This window comes from Neovison vison, chromosome 7 (genome assembly GCF_020171115.1).
Source record: "Neovison vison isolate M4711 chromosome 7, ASM_NN_V1, whole genome shotgun sequence".
In the NCBI taxonomy this organism is placed as follows: domain Eukaryota; kingdom Metazoa; phylum Chordata; class Mammalia; order Carnivora; family Mustelidae; genus Neogale; species Neogale vison.
Window position 1 is genome coordinate 166,851,558 of NC_058097.1, and position 24,775 is coordinate 166,876,332.

Genomic DNA, 24,775 nt, shown 5'->3' on the forward strand with positions numbered 1-24,775 from the left:
GAAAGCAAACCTGTAATTGGTGTCCTCCCAAAAGGTTTTTGCTAAACTCCACCCTATGGCTGTGTCTTTGGTCTTCATGCAGTAAAAACAATTTGTCGTGAGCGCTAAGTATGTGTTAGGCACATGGGATATAGAGTTCAACAAAGTACAAATAGTCCCTGTCCTCAAGGAACTTATTGGATAGTGTAGGAGATAAGCACTAAAAGGTAGTTACACAAATAATTCTTAAACTATAGCTGTAATTTTTTTTTTTTTTTTAAATTGAGATACGATTCATAAAATTCATCCTTTTACAGTCTATAATGCAGTGGTTTTTAGTATTTTTACAATGTTTGGTTTGTTTTTTTGTATGACACAGTGGAGTGGAAAATTCAGTCTAATCTGTTGCCGTGTTGTTGGTACAACCACAAGCAATTGGTTTGACTACTCCAACAGACTTCATACCAGGTTGGCACTGCATTGCCTGTGATCATTAATGCCATAAAAGATGGGTGGGAGGGACATCAGAGAAATTTCACTTAGATCTAATGTCCTGGAAGCTGACCTAAAGGAGAATTCTTTTGATGCATACGGACAGCTCTTACCCCAGATGTGCCAGTGGGATCTTCCCTGCCCCTAACTGAAACTTACTGGTCGTGGACAACCTCCACAGCATCCCGTAACTCCATGTTTTTAAGAATATATCCCAGAAAGGACTCAAACTCGATGTAGAAGAAAGTCTGGAACTGACAACCCTCAAAAATCTACTTCATGTATTCTAAAGCTAAAATACTAAATGCAGTGAAACTTTCTGTGTGATGCAGGTCTGTGGACTGTTTCAGGAAAATCACCCCTTCTTGGTCTTCTTAATAAATGTCATTTCGTTTGAAATGTAAGACCCCTACAGTTTCAGACACCTTGCAGGTCTATCTGATGGGGCCCATGTGGGAATTCAAGGGACCTAAGTTTGGTTTCTTGCTCTGCTCAACTTCTATCTTGCCTTCTTGTCCTCCTCTGAAGGTGGGAGCAATGGCACAAGCAGTTTCCCTTATGGGATGCTGGGAAGGAGGCAGGGTAGATGAGGCAAAGCTGCTTTGTACCTGAACTACCTCCTGCCCGTGGCCAAGCTCTCGGGGACCGGTCTGGGTAGCAGATGTCTGTCTTTACAGAAGAAGTTCCAGGGGTACACCCCCTCCCCCAACAACACTGACTCCATCAGAAGATAGTTTTGTGGACTCACTAAGAAATCTGGAAGAGTAAATTAGTCTTAAGTGTTGGAGAGTTTTGTGACAACCCTCTAAGACATCACTATCAAAGGTGACATTCACAATTGTAGACACTTGAGATAATGACACCCCTAATAACATCTTCCAGTTTCTGGTCTTACACAAATGGCAGAGCATCTTCATACGCCTTACCTGGCGAATTCTCATGTGTGCCTTGGGGAGGCAGGAAGGCTGTAATAGTCCCATAGTTCAGATGAAAGAAAGACCCAGGACCCAGAGAAGCAACTTGCTGGTGATGACAAAGGTGGCCCATCTGTCCTCTGTCTTTTCTTTCTCCCTCTTTTAAATGCTTGCCCACTTTTTCCATTGCACTCTCCTGTCATATTTTTTCCTATGCTTTGCTAATGATTGTCAGCTCCACTCCTGTTACTTAGGTAAGACACCTGCTTGTATAATTGCCAGATTAAAAGAATGTCATGAATACATCTGACAGTTAATGTTGTTCACTAGTTCCCTTCTGCTCCGTAGATTCCTGTGAGTTTGGATTAATTAAGCCGAGTTCTATTTTTACCAGCAAGTGGGTGATCCTTTGGGTTGAATCAACAGCGGAGCTATCCCTGGGCTGTGATCAGAGATAGAGCCTCGGGAAAGCCTCAGTTCCTTCCCCCTTAGAGCACGGGGTGGCCACGCAGGGCTCCTGGATATGAACGAGGTTGTGCACGAAAATTACTCTTGACCATATACCTGCATCATCCTCTGGTCCTGTTGCAGGTACATGACTGATGGCGGACTTGGCCTCTACACGCGTCGCCTGAATCGGCTGCCGGATGGCATGGCAGTGGTGCGGGAGACCCTGCAAAGAAATACCTCCCTGGGCCTCGGCGATGCTGACAGGTAAGTCTGCTCCGCGTGGGGCTGACCAGGGGCAGAGATCATTCCAGAGTGGCCTGAGAAGTGAGGATGTGATATCGAGAGCAGACGGCCACCGCTGTGACCCATGCAGGGGTCAGGAGGCCTTGAAGCTGTGCCCGGGTTTGGGAGCTGGTGCAGCAGATAGGAGAGCACTGCGGAAGATTCTGGAGTCCTGCTCCTGGTTAGGGTGGTGCTTCTGACAGCGAAAAGAGAGGGAGTTTGGGCTTAGGGAGTTTGGGTCGTTATTTTGTGCTGCTACTGCAACTTTGTCGGCGGCTCAGGCCCCAGGGATCCACTTTACTTCCTCTGTCAGCCGGCTTTCTAGGTATGGTACCTTGGAACACAGTCCCTGGTGATGCACAGAGGGCCCGGGTGCCCAAGGGAGCAGCTCCTGGCCTTGGTGAGCAGGCTTCACTTCGGGTCTCCTGCGGCCTAGCCCTGGGAAGCAAGGCTTGGGGATGTCGTTTCTACTGCGCATGCTGAGATGCTGAAAGGCTAGCCCTTGCCCAGCCCCTGTCAGAGACGACAAGAGCTTCAGAGAACATTATGGTATAGAGGGCTGTTTAGTAACCCTGACTCTGGCACATAGAGTCTATGACCTTGAGCAATCCATTAAAGCAGGGTTCGAACTATATGATTTCGAGGACCCCTTCCAGCTCTGCTGTGCAGTGTTTCTAGATTTCAGTACCTTTTAGTGGTCTGACCATTGAAGGATTTTGCTGGCATACTTGACCTCTTTCCCCATGTGTGCTAATGAGACCGAAAATGGAATTTAGATGTGTGTGCTTGAGGCCACCAAACATTTTGGAGATGCTAATTTTCTTGTGCCAGAAATCTGCATATTTGCAGCACAAACTCAGCTTCTTGCTGTTCTCTTAGCTGCATATACTTTTTGCAAAGAGCTAAGTGATGTCTCTGGCTCTCTGACTTAAGAGAACTAGGGCATCCCCCCAGGAATGAAATTTGCTCAAGAGGAATCTTCATCGTCTCTCCAGGAAGGCCAAGAAGCTGTGTTGGTGTAGAAAACACTGAATCAGTTGTCAGAAACTTGGGATCTGGCCCGGGCTCTGCCACGGACTTGAATATGCCCTTCTTAGAGTCCGCAGTGTCCAGGGTGGTGATTTATGCCAGAGATGACAAAGGCCCATCGCCACCATGCCAGCTCAAGCCAGCCTTCTTCCTGGAATTGATTCATTTAAAAGGATTGGTTTGAAAATTCCATAGAATGGTGAACCACTTAAGAACTGCTCTGTCTTTTTTTTTTTTTTTTAATACTGCCCTTTTTAAAAAATTTATTTATTTTTAGAGAGGGAGGGTGGGAGGGGCAGAAAGAGAGGGAGAGAGAGAATCTCAAGGAGGCTCCACACCCAGCAAGGAGTCCAGCATGGGGCTCGATTTCATAACCCTGAGATCATGACCCGAGAGACGGACACTTAAGCAGCTCAGCCACCCAGGCACCCCAGAGAACTGCTCTTTCTAAGGATGGGGTGCTCTGTAACTGAACTCTTTAGAGGAAACATTATCAGGGAGAAAGTCCGTTGTTGTATCACCCCCACTGGAGATTTCAACAATTTGCCAAGTGATTTTGCTTATTTGTATCCTCCTGTAAACATGTCGCTGGTTGGTAAATCTATCAGCATGAAATTCAGGCTTTACAAGGTACATTTTCCCTTGTAGCCGAAGAAGAATCTGTGCGAGGCAGTTTAATTGAATGCTTCATTGCAGGGCTAATGGAATTATAGATCACAGCTGGGCTTGTTCCTGCGTTTGGAGGCGGAGGATTGAGGGAGGGGGCTGGAGAGATGGAAACTGTTCGCTATGTTGTCCAGCTCAGCCTCTCTGAGGGGACTAACTGGACAGTGGTGTCTTCTGGCTCTCCCCAGACTGGAATGCTCAGATGTGATCATTTCAGACTGAAAGGATTAACTGGCCAGTTTTGTTTTTTAAAGATTTTATTTATTTATTTGGCAGAGAGCACAAGCAGGGGGAGTGGTAGGCAGAGGGAGAGGGAGAAGCAGGCTCTCCACCAAGCAGAGAGCCAGACATAGGGCTCGATCCCAGAACCCTGGGATCGTGACCTGAGCCAAAGGCAGACCCTTAACAACTGAGCCACCCAGGCGTCCCATACTCACCAGCTTTTAAAGCTAGAATTCAGGTGGCTTTTATTTTCTTTTTAAATATAGGATCTAATAATGCCTATAAATCTCCTATTTCATATAAGTTTTAACCTGTAGGCAGAGAGATATTTTACATTTTTCTAGAATATGTTAAATTTTATTCATCTCTGAAGTTATTATAAATAGACCATAGAAATGCTTCATCTTTGGCAACGTTGAAATTGTAGTAGATTTGTGGCTATAAAGTTCTTCATGCAAATCTTTTCCAAAAACTGTATTCTAGATGAGTATTTCCCGAAGAGGGAGGCTAACATTAGTGGTATAGGAAGTAATTTTAGATAGCAGACAGGGAAATATTTCTTTTACATTTTAATTGTAGCATTTAAAAAAATGTATAGCTAGTACATCGAACCCAAGATTTTAAAAATATTGTTTCGGGTAAAGAATAGCATTGGCATGAGACAATTTAATGTGAAATATCAAAGGAGAATGCCACAGATGGTGTGCAGGTATTTTTTTAGAAGGTAGTGTGCAAATGGCTTCAGACAAGGTAATCCTATTCTTGTCCCTATAATGAGAAACGTGTTCTTTAAATTATTGAAATTAGACAAGTGAAAAAAAAAATACAAAAAAACGCAGCACCTTTCCAGAATTCTTCCCTTTTAAGCTGAAGAAAGAAGGTCCCAGAGCTGAGATAGTTCTAGGAGGTTCTTTATGAAATAGACAGCCCAGTCCTTAACGGTTCACGCATAGGCTGCAGACGACATGAGGGCTACGAAGGGAATAGGAAAAGTACTGAGGGCCTGATGAGACGTCAGCCGAGAGAAGGGGAGTGTAGGAAGGGCAGATCCCCTCACGGCGCCCACAGGAAAATCATTAACCTCAGCGGGCCCAGCTTGGGAGCTAGAGCTCTTCCGGGGGAGGCCCGGAAGGACGCTGACCTACCAGATGGAGCGTGGCTGTTTGCAGCAGGACGTGGCTGCGGTATCTTCAGGGCTATTAAAAGGAACTGATAGGAATATGTACCTTCAGAGCCTGGGCGATAGGGACCCTGTCGGTCTGTGAGTCCTGTATGTCACCAGCCGGTGTCCGAGAAGTAAGAAGGGAGGGTAGTAAATCCACAGTGCCAAGTCTGCCTTTGATCTGCTGTCACTCTTCGGGGTTGCCACTCCTGGGCTCCAGTTTTTACCTGATAGTCATCAGCGGCCAGCCGGCAAGAGGGGGCAGGATCAAAAGGGACAAATGGAGGTGGCTTGTTCCAAGTCGCAGGCCCCAGATAACAGGCAAATACAGAGAGGTTCAGCTTGGAAGGCCCTGAGTTGGCAGCCCGGGAGGAGGAAGAAATAGGCCCCGAAGGAGCTAGGAGGCCGGCCTCGCAGACCGTCAGAGATGGTTTGCTAAACTTCTGCCAGTTCCTGCATGCTGTCCGCTCAGGACCCATCAAAAGTTCTTGAACTCCCGAGAGCTGAGTGCTTTCAAAGCGTAGACCTCAGCTCTGGGAAAGCTTCCATTCCCAGGATGCTGTCTGTGACCTGGGCAGCATAGCCCTAATGCTGAGGACCCTCGCTGGCATCCTGGATATGCAGTTCGAGGTTACTTCTAAATGGTGTCCCCCGGTCACGCAAGTGTCACTGATGGTGCACGCAAGGACAGAAATCAGGCCCCTTGCGCACATTTAGGTCGGGAGGAGGGCTTTGGAAATGACTCGGTTACTTTCTTCTACACCATTAGAATATTTATTGACCTCCAGTGACTCCTATTAACTGAAGTGGTGGTAAAAATAGTGCAGAGTGAATGCTGTGCAGTGAAAGGTCAGCCTGAGACCTGAACCAAATGACAGTGGCCCTCTGATGCCATGCCAAGAAAACAAGCAAGAAAAAGAAACTGTTTCTGTTCCTTCTTGTTACGGGGTTTTCATTGCCCTCCAAGCTCTGAATGTTTTCGGTATTGAGATTACATTTGTAAAATGAGGATTCCCAGTCAACCTGCAAGTTTTACCCAAGTCCCTGGCTGGGGCCCTGACCTTGGGCCCAGAGCTGTCCCAGTTTCAGCTTGAATTAAGAGTCCCACGGTGTGTTGATATAACTATGCAACTGGTATTTCACCAGCCTGCCGGGCCCAGTCCTCCTCCTCACCAGGAATGTCACAAGATGTCCAAGGCCCAGGGCACTGCCGGGCTTTGGGATTTGTGTGGATGGAGGCAACCTCCTGGCACCCCGCTGTGTATTCACCCATTCAGGCCTGACCTGCAGGGAAGAGTTGAATCCAGGCCCAAGATCCCTAGCAGCAGACGACATCGATGGGTGCCCTTACCAGGTAGTAGGTCCCCAACCCAGGTATGCCTTAGACACAGCCCCTGCTGAGGTATGCAGGTGAGAGGAGGCACAAATGGGAACCACTCCCTTGCCCTCCCTTCCAAGCCCCGGGCAGACAGGGTAATGGTCCCACAGTGTCCACAGCCTAATCCCCAGAACCCGGGGGTGTGTTACACCACAGGGTGGGGGGTAGGAATCACAGTTGCTTATCAGTCAGTGTTTAGATAGAGAGATTAGCCTGGATTATCCTGGAGGGCCAGTGTGATTACCGGTCCTTCAAAGTAGAAGAGGTGGGCGGAAGAGCAGGCCGAGCACTGAGCCACAAGGACTCCCCTCGCCCTCTGGCCCTGAAGGTGGAGGGAGGGGCCCCAGCCAAAGAGTGCCTGTGGCCTGTCTAAAGGGGACCATGCAAGGGGACAGACCCTGCCCCAGAACCGTGGAGGGAGGGCAGTCCTGCCAACACCCTGCTTTCCGTCCTTGAGACTGAGTTTGGATTTCTGCCTCACAGACCTGATAGTCCATTTGTGTTGTTTTTGCTCCAGTGTTTATAATTTGTTACAGCAGAGATAGACAACTAATACAGGCCAGAAAATAACAAAAACAGTGATAGTCACCATTTCCCAACGGATCGTTGTATGTGAGGAACTGTGCCAAGCACCTGACCGATATGATGTCATTTTCTCCTAACCCTGACCTTTTGAGAGGAGGTAGCATCCTGGTTTCATAGATACAGCCATGGTGCCCTGAGACGGTCAGGTCAGTAAATACGCAGCAGGTTACATATACAGCTGGCAGGTGTCTACACTGGAACTGAAATCCGGGCCTGCCAGACCCTCCCAGATGCAACTACCACTTTAGGGAGCCCTCGGTTCAGAGACTTACATTTCCCTGCCTCCGAGCCCTTATCCTCCTGTCCTCTCTTTAAATGAGCCCCTAGTCCCGAAAAATGCAAGCACATGGGGCACCTGGATGGCTCAGTGGGTTGAGCGTCCAACTCTTTTTTTTTTTTTCTTTTTAAGATTTCATTTATTTATTTGACAGAGAGAGCACAAGCAGAGGGAGCGGCAGGAAGAGGGAGAGGGAAAGGAGACTCCCTAATGAGCAGGGAGCCTGATGCAGGGCTCGATCCCAGGACCCTGTACCGTGACCCCAACCAAAGGTAGATGCTTAACCCACTGAGCTATCCAGGCACCCCCTTGAGTGTCCGATTCTGCTCAACCACACAGGACCAGCCTAAATGAAATGAACTTTGTCTTGCTTTCCCCCTCCCTTCTGACTTTCCCCAGACTATTCTGCCTTGATCTTTTCTTGTTTGAGTTGACCAGTGGATCTCTCCCTCCCCTCCATCTCTTTCTCTGTCTCCCATCTTTCCTCTCTCACTGTTCTTCCCTTCCCTTCTTAAGTGCCCATTAAACCAACTAGTGCCCCAGAGCATTTTCTTAGTTCTGCATTATACTCCTCTTTGGGGGACAAGAAGATGCCTCTAGCACAGCGCCCCACATCCATGATCCTCCCTCTCCCCCTTTTCCCCTGCTTATGGACAGCAAAGAGAGACAGAGTGGGAGAGGGTGAGAGTTCCATTCATCTTAAAGCTCATAAAAGGAGCCTTAGAGGCAAATCTCTCTTTCCGCGGTAACAGGGTGATAATTACTGCATGGGCTTTTCCCAGAGGCCTCTTTGCTGCTGGTACCACTTGCTTCCTTTTTAAGGAAGAGTTGCTGCTTGTGGAATGGGTGGGCAGGGGGCCACCTGTGCTGAACAGGAGGGGGGTGCTGACAGGAAGGAAACCATCTGCAGTTTAAGCCACAAAGGAATTCTCCCAGAGGGGTTGTACAGAGAAGAGAATGAATGGTCTGGGGAGTATCATTTCACATGCATGCAATGTTTCCACTTAAAAAAAGAGGGGGGGAGTGTAGTGGCCACATGAGAATCTCCCCGGCATTGCCCAACTTTGCAACTGTGTTCCAGGTTACACCACAGTAGAAGTACAGCTGTGTGTGTGTGTGTATGTGTGTGTGTGTGTGTGTGTGTGTGTGTGTGAGAGAGAGAGAGAGAGAGGGTATGTGTGTATGTGAAGAGCACAGCCACTCCCCCAAAGCACATTTCCCAAAACCGGTGCCTTTTCAGTAGCTGTTTACAGGTAATTTGTATACTTGATGTTTGTTCCAAGTGTGAGAAGACATCTAGCAATATGAAAGCAAGAATGGGAGTCAAAAAGAAAAACCAAAATAGGGCACCTTTTTCTGTGCTTACTGTCTCAGCAACTTAAAGCTTAGGCCCCAATGCTAAGTCAGAATCTGACTGCATCTGTCCCCTGCAATGGAAAATGGCATCATGTGTTTTAATCCAGGTACTTGGGCAAGTCTTTGCATCAGTCAGCATAAGATTGTTTATACTGTGTAACAAACAACCCCCCAAACACCCACCCTCGCTGTCTGGCCATTGCAGCTGAGTAGGAATCTATGTTCTACATCATTGTCACTCTAGGAACCCGAGTACCGGCACACCAGCTATTTAAAGCACTGGCAAACCATGGCTAAGAGAAGCAGAGTGTGGTGAGCCACGCACTATCTCTTAAAGCTTCTGCCCGGAAATGGCCCATATAACTTCCACCGATCTGTTGTTGGCCAAAAGATGTCACATGGCTATGCTTGAATTCAAAGGTGACTGGAAATAGAATTCTACCATGTGCTTATAAGAAGAGAAAATATATGGTGAACTGTACTAGTGACTATCATCGTTTAATTACACGCAAGTGACAGCCCTAGCTTTATGCCATCTCCTCCTCATTATTTAAGCAGTCCTGTATCATGTAGTTTGTCATATATTTATACCTACCTATGCATTGCCAGGCACTTCGGCACCCGTTAGGACTGATAGCTTTCAGTAGCTCCTCTGGGTTGGGAAGAATGAGCAGATGGGGGCTATGAAAACTGAGTTGCTTAAGGCATCGTAACCAATGCTATCAGTCATTTGCGTTTCCAGTTTTAGTATATGTGCTGCCGAAGCGAGTACTCAGCTGCATTTCAACAAAGTATTTGGACTGTGTTTTGATATGTGACAGCTGATGGAAAATGCTGATGATTATATAATATTTACCAAGCACCTACCATGCAGCCATAGAGGAGTAGGACATAGTCCCTGCTCCCTGCTCTCAAGAAGCTTGCTATCAACTAGAGGGGTGAGAAGACAAAGAAGCCATCATAACTCACGGTGCCTAGTGCCGCAGAGACTGTCACCATGTGGTATGGAGCCAGAAGGACCAGGAGTAGCCATGGGGGCTGAAGGTCTTCCTAAACTTGTTATAATAAAATGCGGGAGGTTTCTTTTCCTGCTGGTGATGATTTGGAAGATCCCCCCAAAACATTACCTAAGTGTCACAAGAGGCCTGCTTATCTCATCATCTGTTTGAGATTTTCTTTTTGTTTCCTTTAATGTCCTTTGTCTTTGGAAGAGCAACCTAGCCTTGACTTCTGTTACTGAAATGGAGCAGCTGATTTAAAGAAGCCCCATGGATAAGGCAGCCCTTCCATTGGTCTGCCAAGTGTCTCTGGTTACAGTGTCACCTTTAGACTGGTCATGCTGGACAGCTGTGCCAGCCCAGGGTTTTTATGCCAGGTTACCTTGCATGTGAATATGTTTTCTCCAGACCCACCTCTCCCAAGCTGGTCCATGCTGGATAGAGCTTACAGAGCAAAGCTGCGGGGAAGGAGACCTTCAGAGTCACCACTTGGAACTTCCCACTTCCCCTTCACCAGAGGAGACCAAAGCCAGGGAGATTGTTAGTGACCCAGTGACCACTCTGTCCTCCAGGCTTTAGGGAACAGGGTCATCTCGGTGTGCTTGGAAAGGATGAAATTGAGAAAGCAACTCCAACAAGAGCACATTATCTCTTTGGTGATGATGATGACGGGAGCCCAGGCAGGAATGGAAGGAGTGCAGTAGGAACCAGGAGACCTTGACCTTGTCCTAGATCTGGCTCGGCCACCGCTGAACATCTTGGGCAAGATGCTTCTACCTACCCCCAGTTCTTCATGTGTACTCAGACCGGCTGATTCTAAGTCCCCAAGCTCTTATGAGTCATTGTTAGTGTTTATCACTCGAAGGGCAGGGTTCATGAAATGACTCGTCACTGTACGCATCTACACAGGCAGGGAGCCCAGGAACTTTTCATCTCTGGTCATCATGATGACAGGTGTCATTGCGCGACTGTGCGTCAATGAAGAGTGTGGTTCTTGCCCAAGGCCTCTGGGTTGTGCAGATCCAGTGGACTGAAAGGGCCCCGCTTCTGCTAGCCAACCTCTTTCAGAGGAGAGAAAGGGCCTCTGTCCTCACTGAACTTCAAAGCTAAGCCTGTTCTAAAGCTGCCACACACTTAGAGGAGGGGGAGAGGAGGGTAGCTGTTGCTGATGGTGGGTCTGGAGGAACGCCCAAGGTTGAAGGATCAGAATGAAACCTTCCAGAGGGGGAGTACGGGGTGGATAGAGCTGTGGATGAGAGTCTCGGGGCTGTGGACCTTTCTGACGCTCTGGAAGAAGAATTCTGCTGTCCTACGTTGCAATGGATTTTGCTCTAACTTGGAGCTTCACCAAAATTATATTAGGAGTTGAAGCTTATAGGACTGCAGTTTTATTTTCATGGAGATAAAATCCCAAGTGACTAAGTGAATTGTATTTATTTGGGTGGCTGTTTTGACTTAGGATTTAATTAGACTTGGATGCGCCTTGTCCCCTAAATCAACAGAGAGTGGGAGCTGCCTTCTAGAGCGGGGCGATCAGCCTTGGGAACAGGTGGTGTCACGGACTTACAGGGACTTCCCTGTGCTGTGATTTCTCATAGCTGGCAGGCTTCACACGGTACACCAGCATCGTGGAGAGCCGGACAGCACTTGGTGGGGGTTCATACAAGAAAACTGTGGGTTTGACATCAAAGGGAACAGGCTCCAAAAGGTGACATTCCTTCGCCATAGGCATGGTGCTATATGGGGCAGAGTTAGGATTTGCACTCCGGTATCTCTGGGCACAAATCCTTTACTTTCAGTCATTGTGTCTGCCTCCTCCTCTGTTCAAAGGCTTGCTTTCCAGCCCTCCAGAAGGTTCTCCAGAAGGTGAACATCACTTGAAGCTACATGAGTAATTGCTGGGCCTCTTCTCGGTGCCTAGCTCTGGTCTAGGTACTTGCAAAGGTGACAGCTTCTGGGTCTCCCCCTCCCCCTCCGGAGGCTCAGGGAGAGGAGCGAGTGCCCAGAGTACAGCTCAGCGTCAGATCAGGCTCTGCTCTTGATGAGGGAACTTTCTCTCTTATTTAGGAGGAACTTAAGAACGTCTGAAGCCCTAGGGATGTGATTTTCCTCAGGAGAACATTTAACTACTTCAGTATCGGAAACTCCAGCAGAGTCTTCAGAGTGACCTTTGTCCCACTGATCACACACAGACCTTTGGGGTCTGCCTTCAACCACCCTCCCCTGGGTGCGGCCTCCACCACAGACCCCCGTGGCTTTGCTGTGTCTCAGTATCACAGGGAGACGGGGTCAGCTTTGTCTGCTCTGCCACAGCCCTCTTGTTTCCTCTCGTCCACTGTGCACTTTGATTTATCTCCCTCATTCATCTGTGATGTTCGGCTCTGTAAAATTGCCTGAAATGAGATCTGAAGGGAGGCTCTGACATGTTGAGGGATGTGGCAAGGTTGTGTGGCGGAGATGAAAGGGGCTGAGGGAAATGAGGTGGTTGCATGGCTCGGTGGGCTCAGACCCCTGCCCAGTCTCCTTCAGCTTACCCTGAGATTTGGGGACAGAGACTCACAGCCCTATCAGTGGCAGCACAAGGCTTAAAAAAAAAAAAAAACCACCTGTCCTCTCTGGCTGCTGCTTTGGGCAGTCTTGATGTGCATTGTGGGTCAGCCATGAGCAGGCAGCTAAGGAAGACGTGCCGCAGAACCACAGGACGTCTGGATTGGGAAGGGGTCTGTGGTGTTGCTTTGTACTGGGTGCTCTGGTGCACTAGAGGTGAGCACAGGAGGCCCTTTGGGTGTCCTCTAGTCAGCCAGAGCTGGCTTGGCTGGCTGAGTGCTGTGGGGGCAGATGGGGACTCTGGGCACCCTCTGCCTTGTACCATAGGAGTTCCTGTGGGAAGAACAGATCCATTTCTCCACAGTCAGTCAGTGTGGAAGTCGCTCACAAGAGCTCTGGGTATCCCTGGGGTGGAAGTTCCTCAGGAGGCTGCCCAGGACCTGTGGCTCTTTGTCATCTGTGCTCTGAGTCTCATGAGCAGCCACAGCTCCCACTCACTGAGCACCTACTACATTCCAGGCATTCTCTCAGATGGTTTCTGAATTTGCTTTAATGCCCCAAAGGATCCAGTAGGACAGGAGTTATCCCCATTTCACAGATGAGGACTCTGGATCAGTGAGTCTAAGCCACTTGCCCAGGAGCACACAGGCAGTCTTGAATTCCAACCCAGGTCTGTGTGACTTCAAAGCCAATATTCCAAGATGTCATGATGCCTTTCTCTAAAAGGGGGCTGAGTGTGGGGGTGTGCCAACCACAATTAGTCCAAGAATCCAGCTCTCTCTCAGAATAATCAGGAGTAACCTTCAGGGGGTACCTCGTGGCTCAGTTGGCTAAGCATCTGTCTTTTGATTTCACCTCAGGTTATGATCTCAGGGTTGTGAGCTGAGCCCTTCATGGGGCTCTGCACTGGGCATGGAGAGTGTTTAAGATTCTCTTTCTCCCTTTCTCTCTGCCCCTCCCCATCTCTCTCTCTTCTACTCACCCCCCAAAAAAAGTAACCTGCCTCCGCTTGTGCTCTAAGACTGGCTCCAGCCTCCCCTGGGAAGCCTCCCTCCCCTATTCCCTCCTCCCATTACCCCAATAGGGTCCTCTGGGGGTGTCTAATCCATTCAGGGTCTCCCCCTCACCTCTGGTAGCACATAACGTGCCTTTGAAATGTGGTCTCCTTTGGGGCCCATGGCAGGCTGAGTCATTAGAGCATACAACTCTTGATCTTACGGTCATGAGTTCGAGCCCCATGTTGGGCATAAAGCCTACTTAAAAAAATATACAGTACACGGAGTGTGCTTTCTTTTGCTAAATTAAGAGAGGAACCAGAAGAATATCTTATTCTTGGCATTCCCTGGCTTTGTAGAGCCTGACGTATACTGTAGCAGCTGTTTGCTATATATTAATTAACATTATCTTAAAGATGATTAATAAGTCTTCCTGAAAGTTTATGTTCCCTCTCCTTTTCCATCCCATCCATTGGCAAGTCTTGGGCATAGTCCCTCCAAATGATCCTCAAATCCCTCCGCTTCCTTCTCTCTCTCTCTCTCTCTTCCCACCACCCCTCCCCCACATGGGTCCAGGCTGCCCTTATCTCTCATTGAGCTCCCACTGTGGTCTCCCGACTGGGCTCATTGTCTCCTCTGTGACCTTCCTGTGGTACATTCTCTAGCCACGTGATCTTCTTTAACACGTATGTCAGATCACCTCTGCCCCCTGCCTAAAACTTTACCTCAGTGGACTCCCAGTGCACATAGAATAAAACCCAGACTCTTTACTATAGCCTCCAAGGTAGGACATGTTCTAGTCCCTGCCCATCTCTCTGGCCTCACCTCTTCCCACTTTCCCCTCCCTGACTCGTGCCTCCAACCAGCTCCTGGAATTTGCCAAACCCTTTGCGTATGCTGTTCCCTCTCTCTGGCCTGTGCTCCCTGCCCCTCTCCCTTTGGCCTTACCAGTGTCAACTCACACATACCCCTCCTCTCAGAGACGCTGTCCCCGACCACTCTATCTGACAAGGTCTCAGCTCTTAGTGTCTTTTAGAACATCGAGTCTGTTTCACATCCTGTCATTTTATTTGTGTATTATGACTCTGCTTTCGGCCATAAGCATCAGTCAAACAAACTAGGTCGCTTCTGTTTGTAGGCAAATCTCTTTCCTAGCACAGTGCCCGGCTCCGAGAACTGCTCAGTATGTGTACCGTGAGCGGGCGAGTGACGGTCCGGCTCTGTGGTGCAGGGTTAGTGTGCAAAATGTGTAAACCCATGTGCTGCAGGGACCACCCCTCCCCCAACCAGAAGACACTGCCCAACCAGACCAGGGTACTGGCCAGTCAGGCCTCAGCAGTGGTAAACAACTCATGGAGGGCACAAAATTCACCTGCGTGCTCAGGCTTCATCGTGAGCCGTCCCACCCAGTCCTCATCCAGTCCTCCAAAGAACTTAACCATGGCTCCAGGCTGCCTTCAAGAAGGCATGGGCTTGGGGCGCCTGGGTGGCTCAGTGGGTTAAGGTGCTGCCTTCTGCTCAGGTCATGATCTCAGGGTCCTGGGATCGAGTCCCGCATCGGGCTCTCTGCTTAGCGGGGAGCCTGCTTCCCTCTCTCTCTCTCTGCCTGCCTCTCTGCCTACTTGTGATCTCTCTCTGTCAAATAAATAAATAAAAATCTTTAAAAAAAAAAAAAAAGAAGGCATGGGCTTGTTTCAAGAAGAAATGGGTTTGTTGGTGTCCAGGAGCTTCTCCTGTGGGAGACTGAGTGGTTTGACCCAGTCCCCTACCTTTTTTGGGAAAAATGATTTCAAACCCTTGACCCCCTGACACGTTCAGGCTCCAGGGTTGCCGCTTCTCGGCTACGTGACTTCTCTCAGCTACGTGAGAGGTCAGTTAGCCATCCTGATTCCCTGTGTCCTCATCTGAAAGATAAAATTAATGAGACCACATCGTGGAGCTGCTGAAGCGTGGATGCAGGAGATGCGGGCACAGTGGGTGTCGGCACAGTGGTGGGGGCCCGGGCCACGCCCTCGCTGGACAGCAGCAAGTTTGATGTAGCACAGAATAGCACAGAATTATGCACAGAGGGGGAGAGGGAGGCACAAAAGGGGCAGGTGCCAAAACTGGGCAGCCAGGATGGAAGTGTGGGTCGTTGTGGGTCCTTCTCGCCCCAGGTCCCGCACCACGGCCACGCAGCCCCTCTGTCCCTCAGCATGTGTGATTCTCCTCGCCCAGCTCTGGTCCCCCTATTTCTCCTGTACTTGGATACTCTGTCAGGAGAAAAATCAAAGATGCCATTTAAGGCCTGAGCACCCCCAGGGTAAGTGGCAGGAGCTGGTCGTACATACTGCACATCCTGGCAGGAGGGCCCCCTTTTTGGAACCAGCAGAATGACCACCACATAACATCAAGGTGCAAACCTGTGAAAATCCCCAGCAGAGGTCTTGAAACAGAACCTGAAAGGGTTTATGACCTGGGGATTTGAACATCTCTTGGAGCCAAGCAATAATTCCCGCTCGCTTTGGGAAGTCCAGATCAGAGCCATAATTTGAGGAGGGCCTTGAATCGGGTTCTGATTATGTTTGAAGACGCATGCTGTGAGATGATGAAGCTGTTGTGGGAGGGTCTGGGGTCCTGAGTGGGCAGGGGGTGTGGTGGGGGAGCGGGGAGGGGAGTCAAGCAGGGTGTCTAGCCAAGGCAATTAAATGTCCTTGCTTCTTACTTTAAACAGAGCCTCCCTGAGGGCTGTGCTGCTCTTAATGATCTGGAATAAAGGGCTAGAGAGCAGAGCCAGCAAGCTGGAGGGGCTAATGCGGCCCTGGCCTTGAATGTCCCTGCAGGAAGTCTGTAAGGGAGCTCCTGTGTCCACAAGCAGCACTTGTCATGCTAATGACTCAGCCACTCTGGTGCCACTGAGGTCAGCTCCCAGATTTCAAATTTGAGCTCCTCCAGCACTGGAGCCAAAGTGCTGGGGCTCTTTCTCTCTCCCTCATCCCCCCTCATCCTCCCACTTCCTGGCATGTTCTCCTGCGCTGTGGTTCCTGGCACAGTCCCTCTGCTGTGCTGTCACCGTCCTCTTCCTCGGCACAGCGTCCCCCACATAGACACAGCGATATGACTGTGCGTCACTTGCCTGCTTAAAACGTGTTGTGGCCTCACATCACGGACGGGCCAGGGTGCCCGCCTCCCAAGGCCCAGCCAGCCTTGGCCCTTGCCGCCACACCGGCCGCCCTGCCCACATCGTCACCATCTGCAGCAGCAAACTCTTCGCTGTCTCCAGCATACTCCATGCTGTCCCGAGGCTCTCGGCCCACAGAATGCCCTTGACCCTGCTTTGCCAGGCTGAAACATATGCTTCTGTCCACACTGAATGGACAGAAGTCACCCAGCTGGGCATCTCACACATGGCAAGTTTCCTTCCTTGGTGCTCCCAAAGGACCCCATGCAATGCTTTAACTTCTAACAAAATCTTGACTTTCTTTTTTTTTTTTTTTTCCTATTTTGTCTATGCTCGCCTTGAACGCAGGGATTATCTTATTTATCACTGAGTTTTTGGACCTAATAATAGAGTGTCTGTACTCAGTCTGTACTCAGTGTAGTCCTCAGTCAGTACTTGTTGAACTGAACCTCATGAGTCACGTCTCCTGGGTTCTTCCCTAGGAACACCCTTGTTTTTCTCACTCTCAGCACCGGTTCAGCCCTTCGCAGCGTGGCGGGGGCAGAGTGAGGATGAGGGTTCTTCAGTGAGGATCAGGTGCAAGTCTGGCTGAGATGACTTGGGTGTGGCTGCCCCCCCATCTGGCGGGGCACTTGCCAGAACCTTACTGTGTAGGGGGTGCTCTGCGTGCTATGAGGACACTGGGATCTGGAGTGGGGCCTTCCTTAAAGGTACAAAAAAGCCCTCTCCCTTATCTCAAAGACTAGGTCATGGGCAGTTGAGGGAAGGGGTAGTGCAGACAGCAGAATGTCAATGCTTTCTGGTTCAGAGGTCAAAATGAGCCTGTTAGAGCAGAGGCAGACCGAGAAGACTTCCTGGAGGAGGCAACTTTTAGTACATCTTGGAAAACAACTGGGATTTGTGAGTAGTGAGGAAGAGAAACAGCGATCCAGGCTTGGCAGGGAGGGAAATGGGAGGAGAAAAAGAGAAGAGCCTAGGGAATTCCTCTCTGGGAGAAGAAGTCCCATCTCTGAAAGCTTTGTTTTCTAGGTTGGTAGGTGCTTCTGTCTGATGTGTAAAGGCTCACCTCTGGTAGCCAGGGCCCACCATGCCCTTCGGAGGTAACCAGGGCCTACCTCCCCCTGCTCCAGGCTGAGTCAGAAGTTATCCCCCTGTCCTTCAAGAGAAGCCTTCTACAAACAGACTCTGAGGCACTGAGGCAAATAGCTGACCGATTCATAGGTGCCCTGTGGCTCACAGTGATAGAGCCCACCGCCTACTGATTAAACACTGCACAAACACCCAAGGACCAGGGTGTCCCACCATAAATGGATTGTAAACCAGGGTGGGAGCCGCTGTCCTATGAGCTGGGGAAACGTGAGACTGGAGAAATGCTTTCTGCCCTAAGCAGCTGACCCTCTAGCAGGCGGCCAGAGAAAAGATCCAGACCTTGATGCAACCAGGAAGGAGGTCAGGGAGGAGAGAAGTTGGGATTCTGAGGTCATGGAGAGTGGAGAAGAATAATTGCTTCCCTCCCCTCCCCTGTGCCAGGTGCTCAAAATACACAGTGCCTTAGTATGTGTCACAGCCTGGTGGATTCGCTCTTCAAGTTGGGGAGATAAAACTGGTAATTCATGGGCCTGGATTCAAACAAGATCTGTATTGCTGTTCCATTTCATCTGCATACCCATCTATGAGGGGAAACTATCACCACCATCCTCAAGTTAGATGATGTCACTGACCCAAAGAGACTAAGTCATTTGTCTGGAGTCACGTGGCAAGCGGGACTAGGACCCAGTTGTCTGATGGCTCTAACAGAAGCTGCTCCATTATCCCCAGTGATACACTTTGCCCCCAGCCATTCCCAGGGGTCAGGAGACTCGAAGTACAAGATGTGGGACATTGTCTCTTCTACTCTATCTATACCCACTTCCGCCATCTTTAAGTCCAACCGGTGAAAGAATCACACCTGATTCTGCCTGTTGCCTCCTAGAAGGAGGCCATCAGGCTCTACCGGTAGGAAAGATGAGGGGTCCATGCCTACCTACCTGCCCATATTTTCCTGGTGGTACAGAAGGGCCAGACCTGGGGCCCCTGGGTGGCTCAGTTGGTTGAGCGTCTGACTCGGTTTCTGCTCAGGTCATCTCAGGGTCCTGGGATTGAGCGCTGAGCTGGGCTCTGCACTCAGCCAGGAGTCTGCTTCTCCTCTCCCTTTCTCTGTGAAACTCCACTGCTTGCATGCTCTGTCTATCTCTCTAAAATAAATAATCTGGGGCTATGAATATCAAGCTGACCCTCACTAGCCTCTGATAGCCAGGGCTGAGAACAAAGCCCTCACTTGTCCCCGGCCATCTTGACTTATTGCGATCTCAGTCTCCCATTCTTCAGTGAGGAGAGGAACCATTCCATTAGCTTCTGGTTTTGTGATATTGCTAATAGTAATATCTAGAGACCGCTGGAGCACATGGAGGAGCTTGTGTGGCATTAAGGATAATTTGAAAAGAAAACACCTAGAATTCTGTGTGGTCTGAGTGAGTTGACAACCATGCTTGTTGGCAAATCCCAGAAATCCCTGGAAGTTGGTTCTGAAACACCAGGGCTCTTTCAACTCTGGTGCTAGACACACCTGTAGGCTGTCCAGAAGCTCACCTGGAACTCCCAGTAGCTGTTGTTCTTGCACGGGCCCTGCAGTCTGCTCCACAGCACCTGGCAAGGCTGAATTTGTACCTTCCGTGTCATGCATCAGAGAGGGAGCCTGCCGGGCTGCAAGGTCCTGAAGACAGAACCTTGAGTTTCAGAATCCAAGTTTCTCATGCACTCCCCACCTTCTTTGTGCTTCAGTTTCTCCTTCTGTGAAATGGGCACAGAAGCCTTGGCCTTTGCCCTCCCATGGAGCTTACTGCACCCCTAGGACGCAAGTAGCATTGCAAATGCGGGTCTCTGGCCAGAGCACCCCTGCTGCCACTGAGGAAATGGTGGAACATAATGGAACTTGAAGCCTTGGGCTCAGATGCTGGGCCTTTTCCATGAGCTAATCAGGTTAAAGCTAATCCTTTCAGAACCTCCTTCCCTGAGAGCCTAGGCCTTGCTAGTCTCCCAAATTCCCTGTCTCTGCCTGTGCCTTCCTGTGACGTGAGGTGGTGCTGAACGAAGAGAGCTTCTGGATCGGCTGGGCTGCTTTTCATATCCCAAGCTTTAGCCCCCGTCCTGCCCGGCACAGTCCACGGCCCTTGTTCCAGAAGCCACCAGGTGGGCTTTGGGGAGTCGGAGTTTCTCCTCTGCGTTTCTTTTGCATTTCATGTTGCTTGTGTTGTAAGAACTTGAACCCGAGGCAAAATATAATGCAGTGAAGAACAGAGACCCTGGAGAAGCCTCTTCCCCTAGTAATTTGGCTGGAAAAACCAAATCTCAGCTCCACCGCTTACTAACCAAGTGACTTAGAGGAAGTGAATGCAGAGCTAATAGAGGACCTTCTCGTTCTCCCTGGGGTATCCACCCATGATAAGCCCAATACATGGTAGCTATGATTCCGAAGGAACATTCAGCTCTGGGGCAGGGCAGGAACAGGAGCGTCTCCTGATTTATTCTCACCGGAAGCTAAGCTCTCTGAAAACAGAGACCCTGGTTGTCTGTCTGAGCACTTTAAGTGGGAAGTTACAATCACATACTAGAAACTCCGTAAATGTATGTGAATGATTTCAGGCCCCCGTGGTTCGGCTTATTTTGGAATCATTCTTTAACAACAGAACAGGGGAGATGGTTCTCGTCTGGAACAAGAGAGGTTTTGAATAAGGAGAGGAATGCAGGCAAAGGGAACTCCTGTGTGCCCAGGAGTGGGTGAAATGCTCACAGGATTTTACCTCCTTTTCACCCTGCGAGACTTCTTCTTGAGAAGTCAGCACGACCTTACCTTTCCGTCGGAAGCTAACATGAGGCTCAGGGAGGCGAGCTCGCTTGAGGCCAGACGGCTGGAGAAACTGAGGTACAGCAACAGTAGTAGCAGCGGTCAAAGCAGTAGTAACAGCAACCGACATCAGTCTAGTACTCACTACAAGCCAGACACTTCCCGAAATTTCCTCATTTAATCCTCTTGACAAGCCAGTGAGGGATTCTCATTTTCCGCATGAGGGGACTGAGGTACAAAAAGGTGACATAATGTGCGCCCAGCCAGAGGTGTGCCTGAGGCCGGTATCCTGTCTCCAAAGATCATTTTCTTCTTGTCTCCCAAAAGGGATTAGTAAGGACTTTGTAGCCATGAGCTTCCTGGAACAGAAGAATTAGGTTATTAAGTAAAATGGCAACACTGCCTTTCCTAGAAGTCTTTAAAATGAGCCTCACTGTCCGTATACCCAGGACGTGTGGAAGGAAATTCTCCCAGACGTGTAGGGTGAAGGTCAGAGAAACTGGGAGCCACCGTGGGGTCTAGCCTCTTCAAACTGCCCCCCTCTCCGATTGGGATGGCCATATTATTTTCAGGGAAGAAACCCATCTGCCCTTCCCTGGAGTGAAATGACAGGTTTCGAAAATGTTCTCACAGTCTAAATTTAGCCAGCAGGGTCTTCGTCGTGGTCACCAGAAGAGAGATAGGTTTGACAGGTTGGCTGGAGGACAAAAGCCAGTCCTTGAAGAAATCAGTTCTCCTTTGAAAAGTAGATCAGAGTCAACACGTCTGTCCACTGAGCCTGGGGTGTGAGCTCACCGACAGCAGACAGCATCGGCAGCAGGAACACGGAGGGCTGGGTCCTGGGGCAGAGCGAGCGCTTACTCTGCTCTGACCATCTCCCGGGATCCACCAGCATCAGAACAACTGCCTGCGACACCCAGTGCTGCACCTTGGAGCCCTTGTTCCACGGTGCTGCTTAGAATTTGTCCAAAGTGTTTATGTCCACAAATAGGAGAAGAGCATCAGGATGCTGGATGCCTTGGCACAGCCTGTCAGATCCCTCAACACAGAAACCTCGTTGTGTGGAGGCGAGGGAGCAGAACCCAAAGGTTTCAGAATTCTCAGCCCCTGTAGTTTCAGCTTAAATCAGTCATTCGGCTTTCCCATTACTGGGCCTTTTTTATTTACATGTGTATTGACATTTTCAACGTTCTCTCGTGGTGAATTTTCAGTTTCACTAAAATGGGCGTGTGTCTGTCTTCATCCATACCTGTCTTTTCCCTTTCACCTGAATTATCCTTTCCTCAGTGACTTCTTGAGGACCAAAAACTCTCTGTGGTACCCACCCCCCCCCACCGCTCCCCCCCACCAGCCTCCCGCTCCCCGACAGCCAACGGGGATTTCAGGGACACAAGCGGGATTTCAGGGACACAAGCACAGCCTGCTTGCCATCAGCACCTCCAGCCCGACCCTTTGGACTCTGCTCAGGCAGTGATAAAGAGGGACTGAGAGGAAGATCATTCGCACCACGGCTGTGTCCTCACAACCGGCAACCCAGACCTGGAAAAGAAATTACCCGGCGTGGAGGATGACTAAATTTAGTATTTCTTTTTCTGCTGCTGTCTTTGATCCACTTGGCCTTTGAAAATTGAAGTTCCTCAGATCTGTTCTTCCCCCCCCGGTTATTTTGCTAGATAAACCATTTGCACAGAATGGGGTGTATGTCTGCACATGCTTAATTTCCCTGGCATCTGATAAATGTTTTGAAATAGTGTAATGCTGGGAGCACTTTTCATTACCTTAAAGCACTTGCCGTAAATGGAATTGATTCTTTTCCTCAACTGCTGTGATGTTACTGCTTTTTTTTTTTAGTGGATAAGATCACTCTAACTAGCTTCCCTTCTTATCATTTCCATCCTGTTCAGCCATCTTTTCCGTTCCTCCCCGGGTGTTTACTAGCAAATGAGATTCCGTGGCCCCGCACGGCTGCACAGGTGTGTGTGAGACCTCTCTGACTTTGGGGTGGGAATTTGGCATCCCTGGTCTAAATGGAGGAAGGGGGGTTGTAGAGCGTTTGGGGGGTGACGCAGGATGAAAGCAGGAGTCAGGGATTGGAAATCTGAGGTCTAACTTTGGATCTACCACTGAACTCTTTGACCTCATGCAAGGCACTTATTCTCCTCTTGAACTCACCTATGAAAGGAGGGCACCTAGCCAGGTGGCCCGAAGTTTTCTTTTTAGATCTGAACTTCTAGGGTCACCTTAGTTTACCAGATAGCCAACCCTGCTTAAGATTTGGGGCCTGGGGGTCCCTGGGTGACTCAGTCACTAAGCATCTGCCTTTGGCTCAGGTCATGATCCCAGGGTCCTGGGATAGAGCCCTGCATCTGGCTCGCAGCTCAGTGGGAAGCCTGCTTCTCCTGCCTGCCGCTCCCCCTGCTTGTGTTCCCTCTCTCACTGTGTCTCTCTCTGTCAAATAAACAAAATCTTAAAAAAAAAAAAAAAAAAAAAGATTTGGGGTCTGATAATTGAAAATAAATTGTGTGGAGTTAGGTGCTTGTTGAGATCAGTGGTGTCTGAGTAGAGACACTAGATCCTGCAGCAAATGAGCTCTGAGATGGTGGTAAAACGTGGAGCTTTCCATGGGGTAGACATAATAATTTGAAAAATGCTGAAGTTGTCAAAGGAACGAGATAAACGGCAAACAGTAGGGGGAGAATTCCAACCTGGGAAACAGAGCTCAGGTCATTTGCCTTTAGTATGCCTGCAATCCCTGCCTCCTGAGGCTTTTCCAGAAGCAGCGAATGTCTCGGAGACGCCCTGTCTCCCTCAGTATGAAGTTTGAACTCCGTTACTAGGCTTACTGTGAGGTCTGGCCCCATTAAGTCTTAGCCCTTCTTTCCCTCTCTCCAGCCACACTGAACTACTTGCCATTCCCCCCAAAGTGCCCTCTCCCTTGTTTCATAGCCGTTGTGGAGGCTGTTCCCTCTGCTTAAAATGCTTTTTCCACCTTTACCCCATCCCACCCACAGCATGGCTCTTATCCTTTGGAGCCCATGTTGAATGTCATCTCCTCCAGGAAGCCTTCCCTCACCACCCCAATTCCCAAGACCAGATTGGGTGACCCTCCTCTTTGCTTATGTCATCTTCTGAACTTTTTCCTTATCATACTGCCAAACACATGCTATTTTACATGTTTGTGGCTCTTGTACCTCTTCATCTATACCCTAAGCATCTTGAGGGCAAGGACTTGTCCTATCACCACTGTATTCTCGATATTTAGGCGAAATGAGGAAACTGTCAGACAGGTAGATGAGCTCCATGTCATACGTCTCTGCTTGTTTGTGGGGCCAGAATTCACCCCCAGGTCTGCATATCTCCAGACCCACCCCTTCCCCATACTCTGTAAGACCTCTCCCCTTCACCCGACCTTCCCCTGGTACTGAAGGAGTCTTGTCTCTCCGTACCTCTATGATCTCCTAAGAAACAGGAGGGGAAAATGGAACTTTTCTCAGACATGTGGTTTAGAGCCTCATGGACAACACTGTTTGCTCCATGTCCAAAAGACTGAAGACTTCCATCCATTGACTTAGCAGGGTGCACCGTATTGCTGGGGTCCCCAGAAGGGAGTCTCTGTTTATTTTCTCCCTAGAGTTTGCCAGGACATTCCCATCCCAGATGCACTTGTGAGATAAGTGTATTAGCCACTTCTCAAAAAGCATCGTGAATTTTTAAATCAAACACACTTTCTGAAGCCTCTTGGATTCCAGCCGCTTTGAATGTCCTTGGATTTTCTAAGGGATGCAAGTCCATAATACGCGTACAGCTGTGGCTCTTATCAGAATGCAGACATGCCTCTCATTACCGTTAATTGCGGCTCTACCATTGGGTGATTTGGGCTCCCACCTCCTAGCTCCGTGACGGAGAACCCATTTTATAGCTTGGCTACATAGGATACATTACAGTATCTTCTAGGCAGCTGCTCTTTAGGTAAATTAATACCTGGAGGTCTTTTTTCTTCTCTAGGAAACTTTAAGTACTGTAACAGGCTTTCATTTAAGGCTGTGCACGTCTTATTTCACCAGATTGCTATTTGGAAGTTCTAACAAAACACCTTTATGAATAGCGGCCCTAATACCCTTAATCCACTAAACTTCCTGACGTTTTAAACTAAGTGGAGTGCTACGAATGAAATCTGGCTTTCTTGGGCTTTCCTAGTCTCTCTGCTCTCTTCCTCTCCCCAGCCCTGCCTGTGCATATATTCAGGGCCAAGGTGCTAGGGTGCAAATTCTTTCTTGCTTTTAGGGCCCCAAACTAGAAAGGACCCGGAAATACCATGCAGCTTCTCCAGGCTCCATATTTTGCATTGCGTGGCCTGACTTGCAGCTTTTTAAAAACAGAAATTTGGGTGAGGTTTCTCT

The 24,775-nt window shown here is 49.2% G+C and overlaps 1 protein-coding gene across 9 annotated transcripts in view; it reads left to right on the plus strand.

The window, feature by feature from the left end:
* The window catches only part of NAV2 (neuron navigator 2), a 397,014-nt gene that overhangs the window by 268,529 nt on the left and 103,710 nt on the right, over positions 1-24,775 (plus strand). For all 9 annotated transcript variants that reach the window (XM_044258951.1, XM_044258952.1, XM_044258953.1 and 6 more), the window contains one exon: positions 1,977-2,099. In XM_044258951.1, the coding sequence (XP_044114886.1) occupies positions 1,977-2,099 (123 nt within the window). The remainder of the gene's footprint in view (positions 1-1,976; positions 2,100-24,775) is intronic.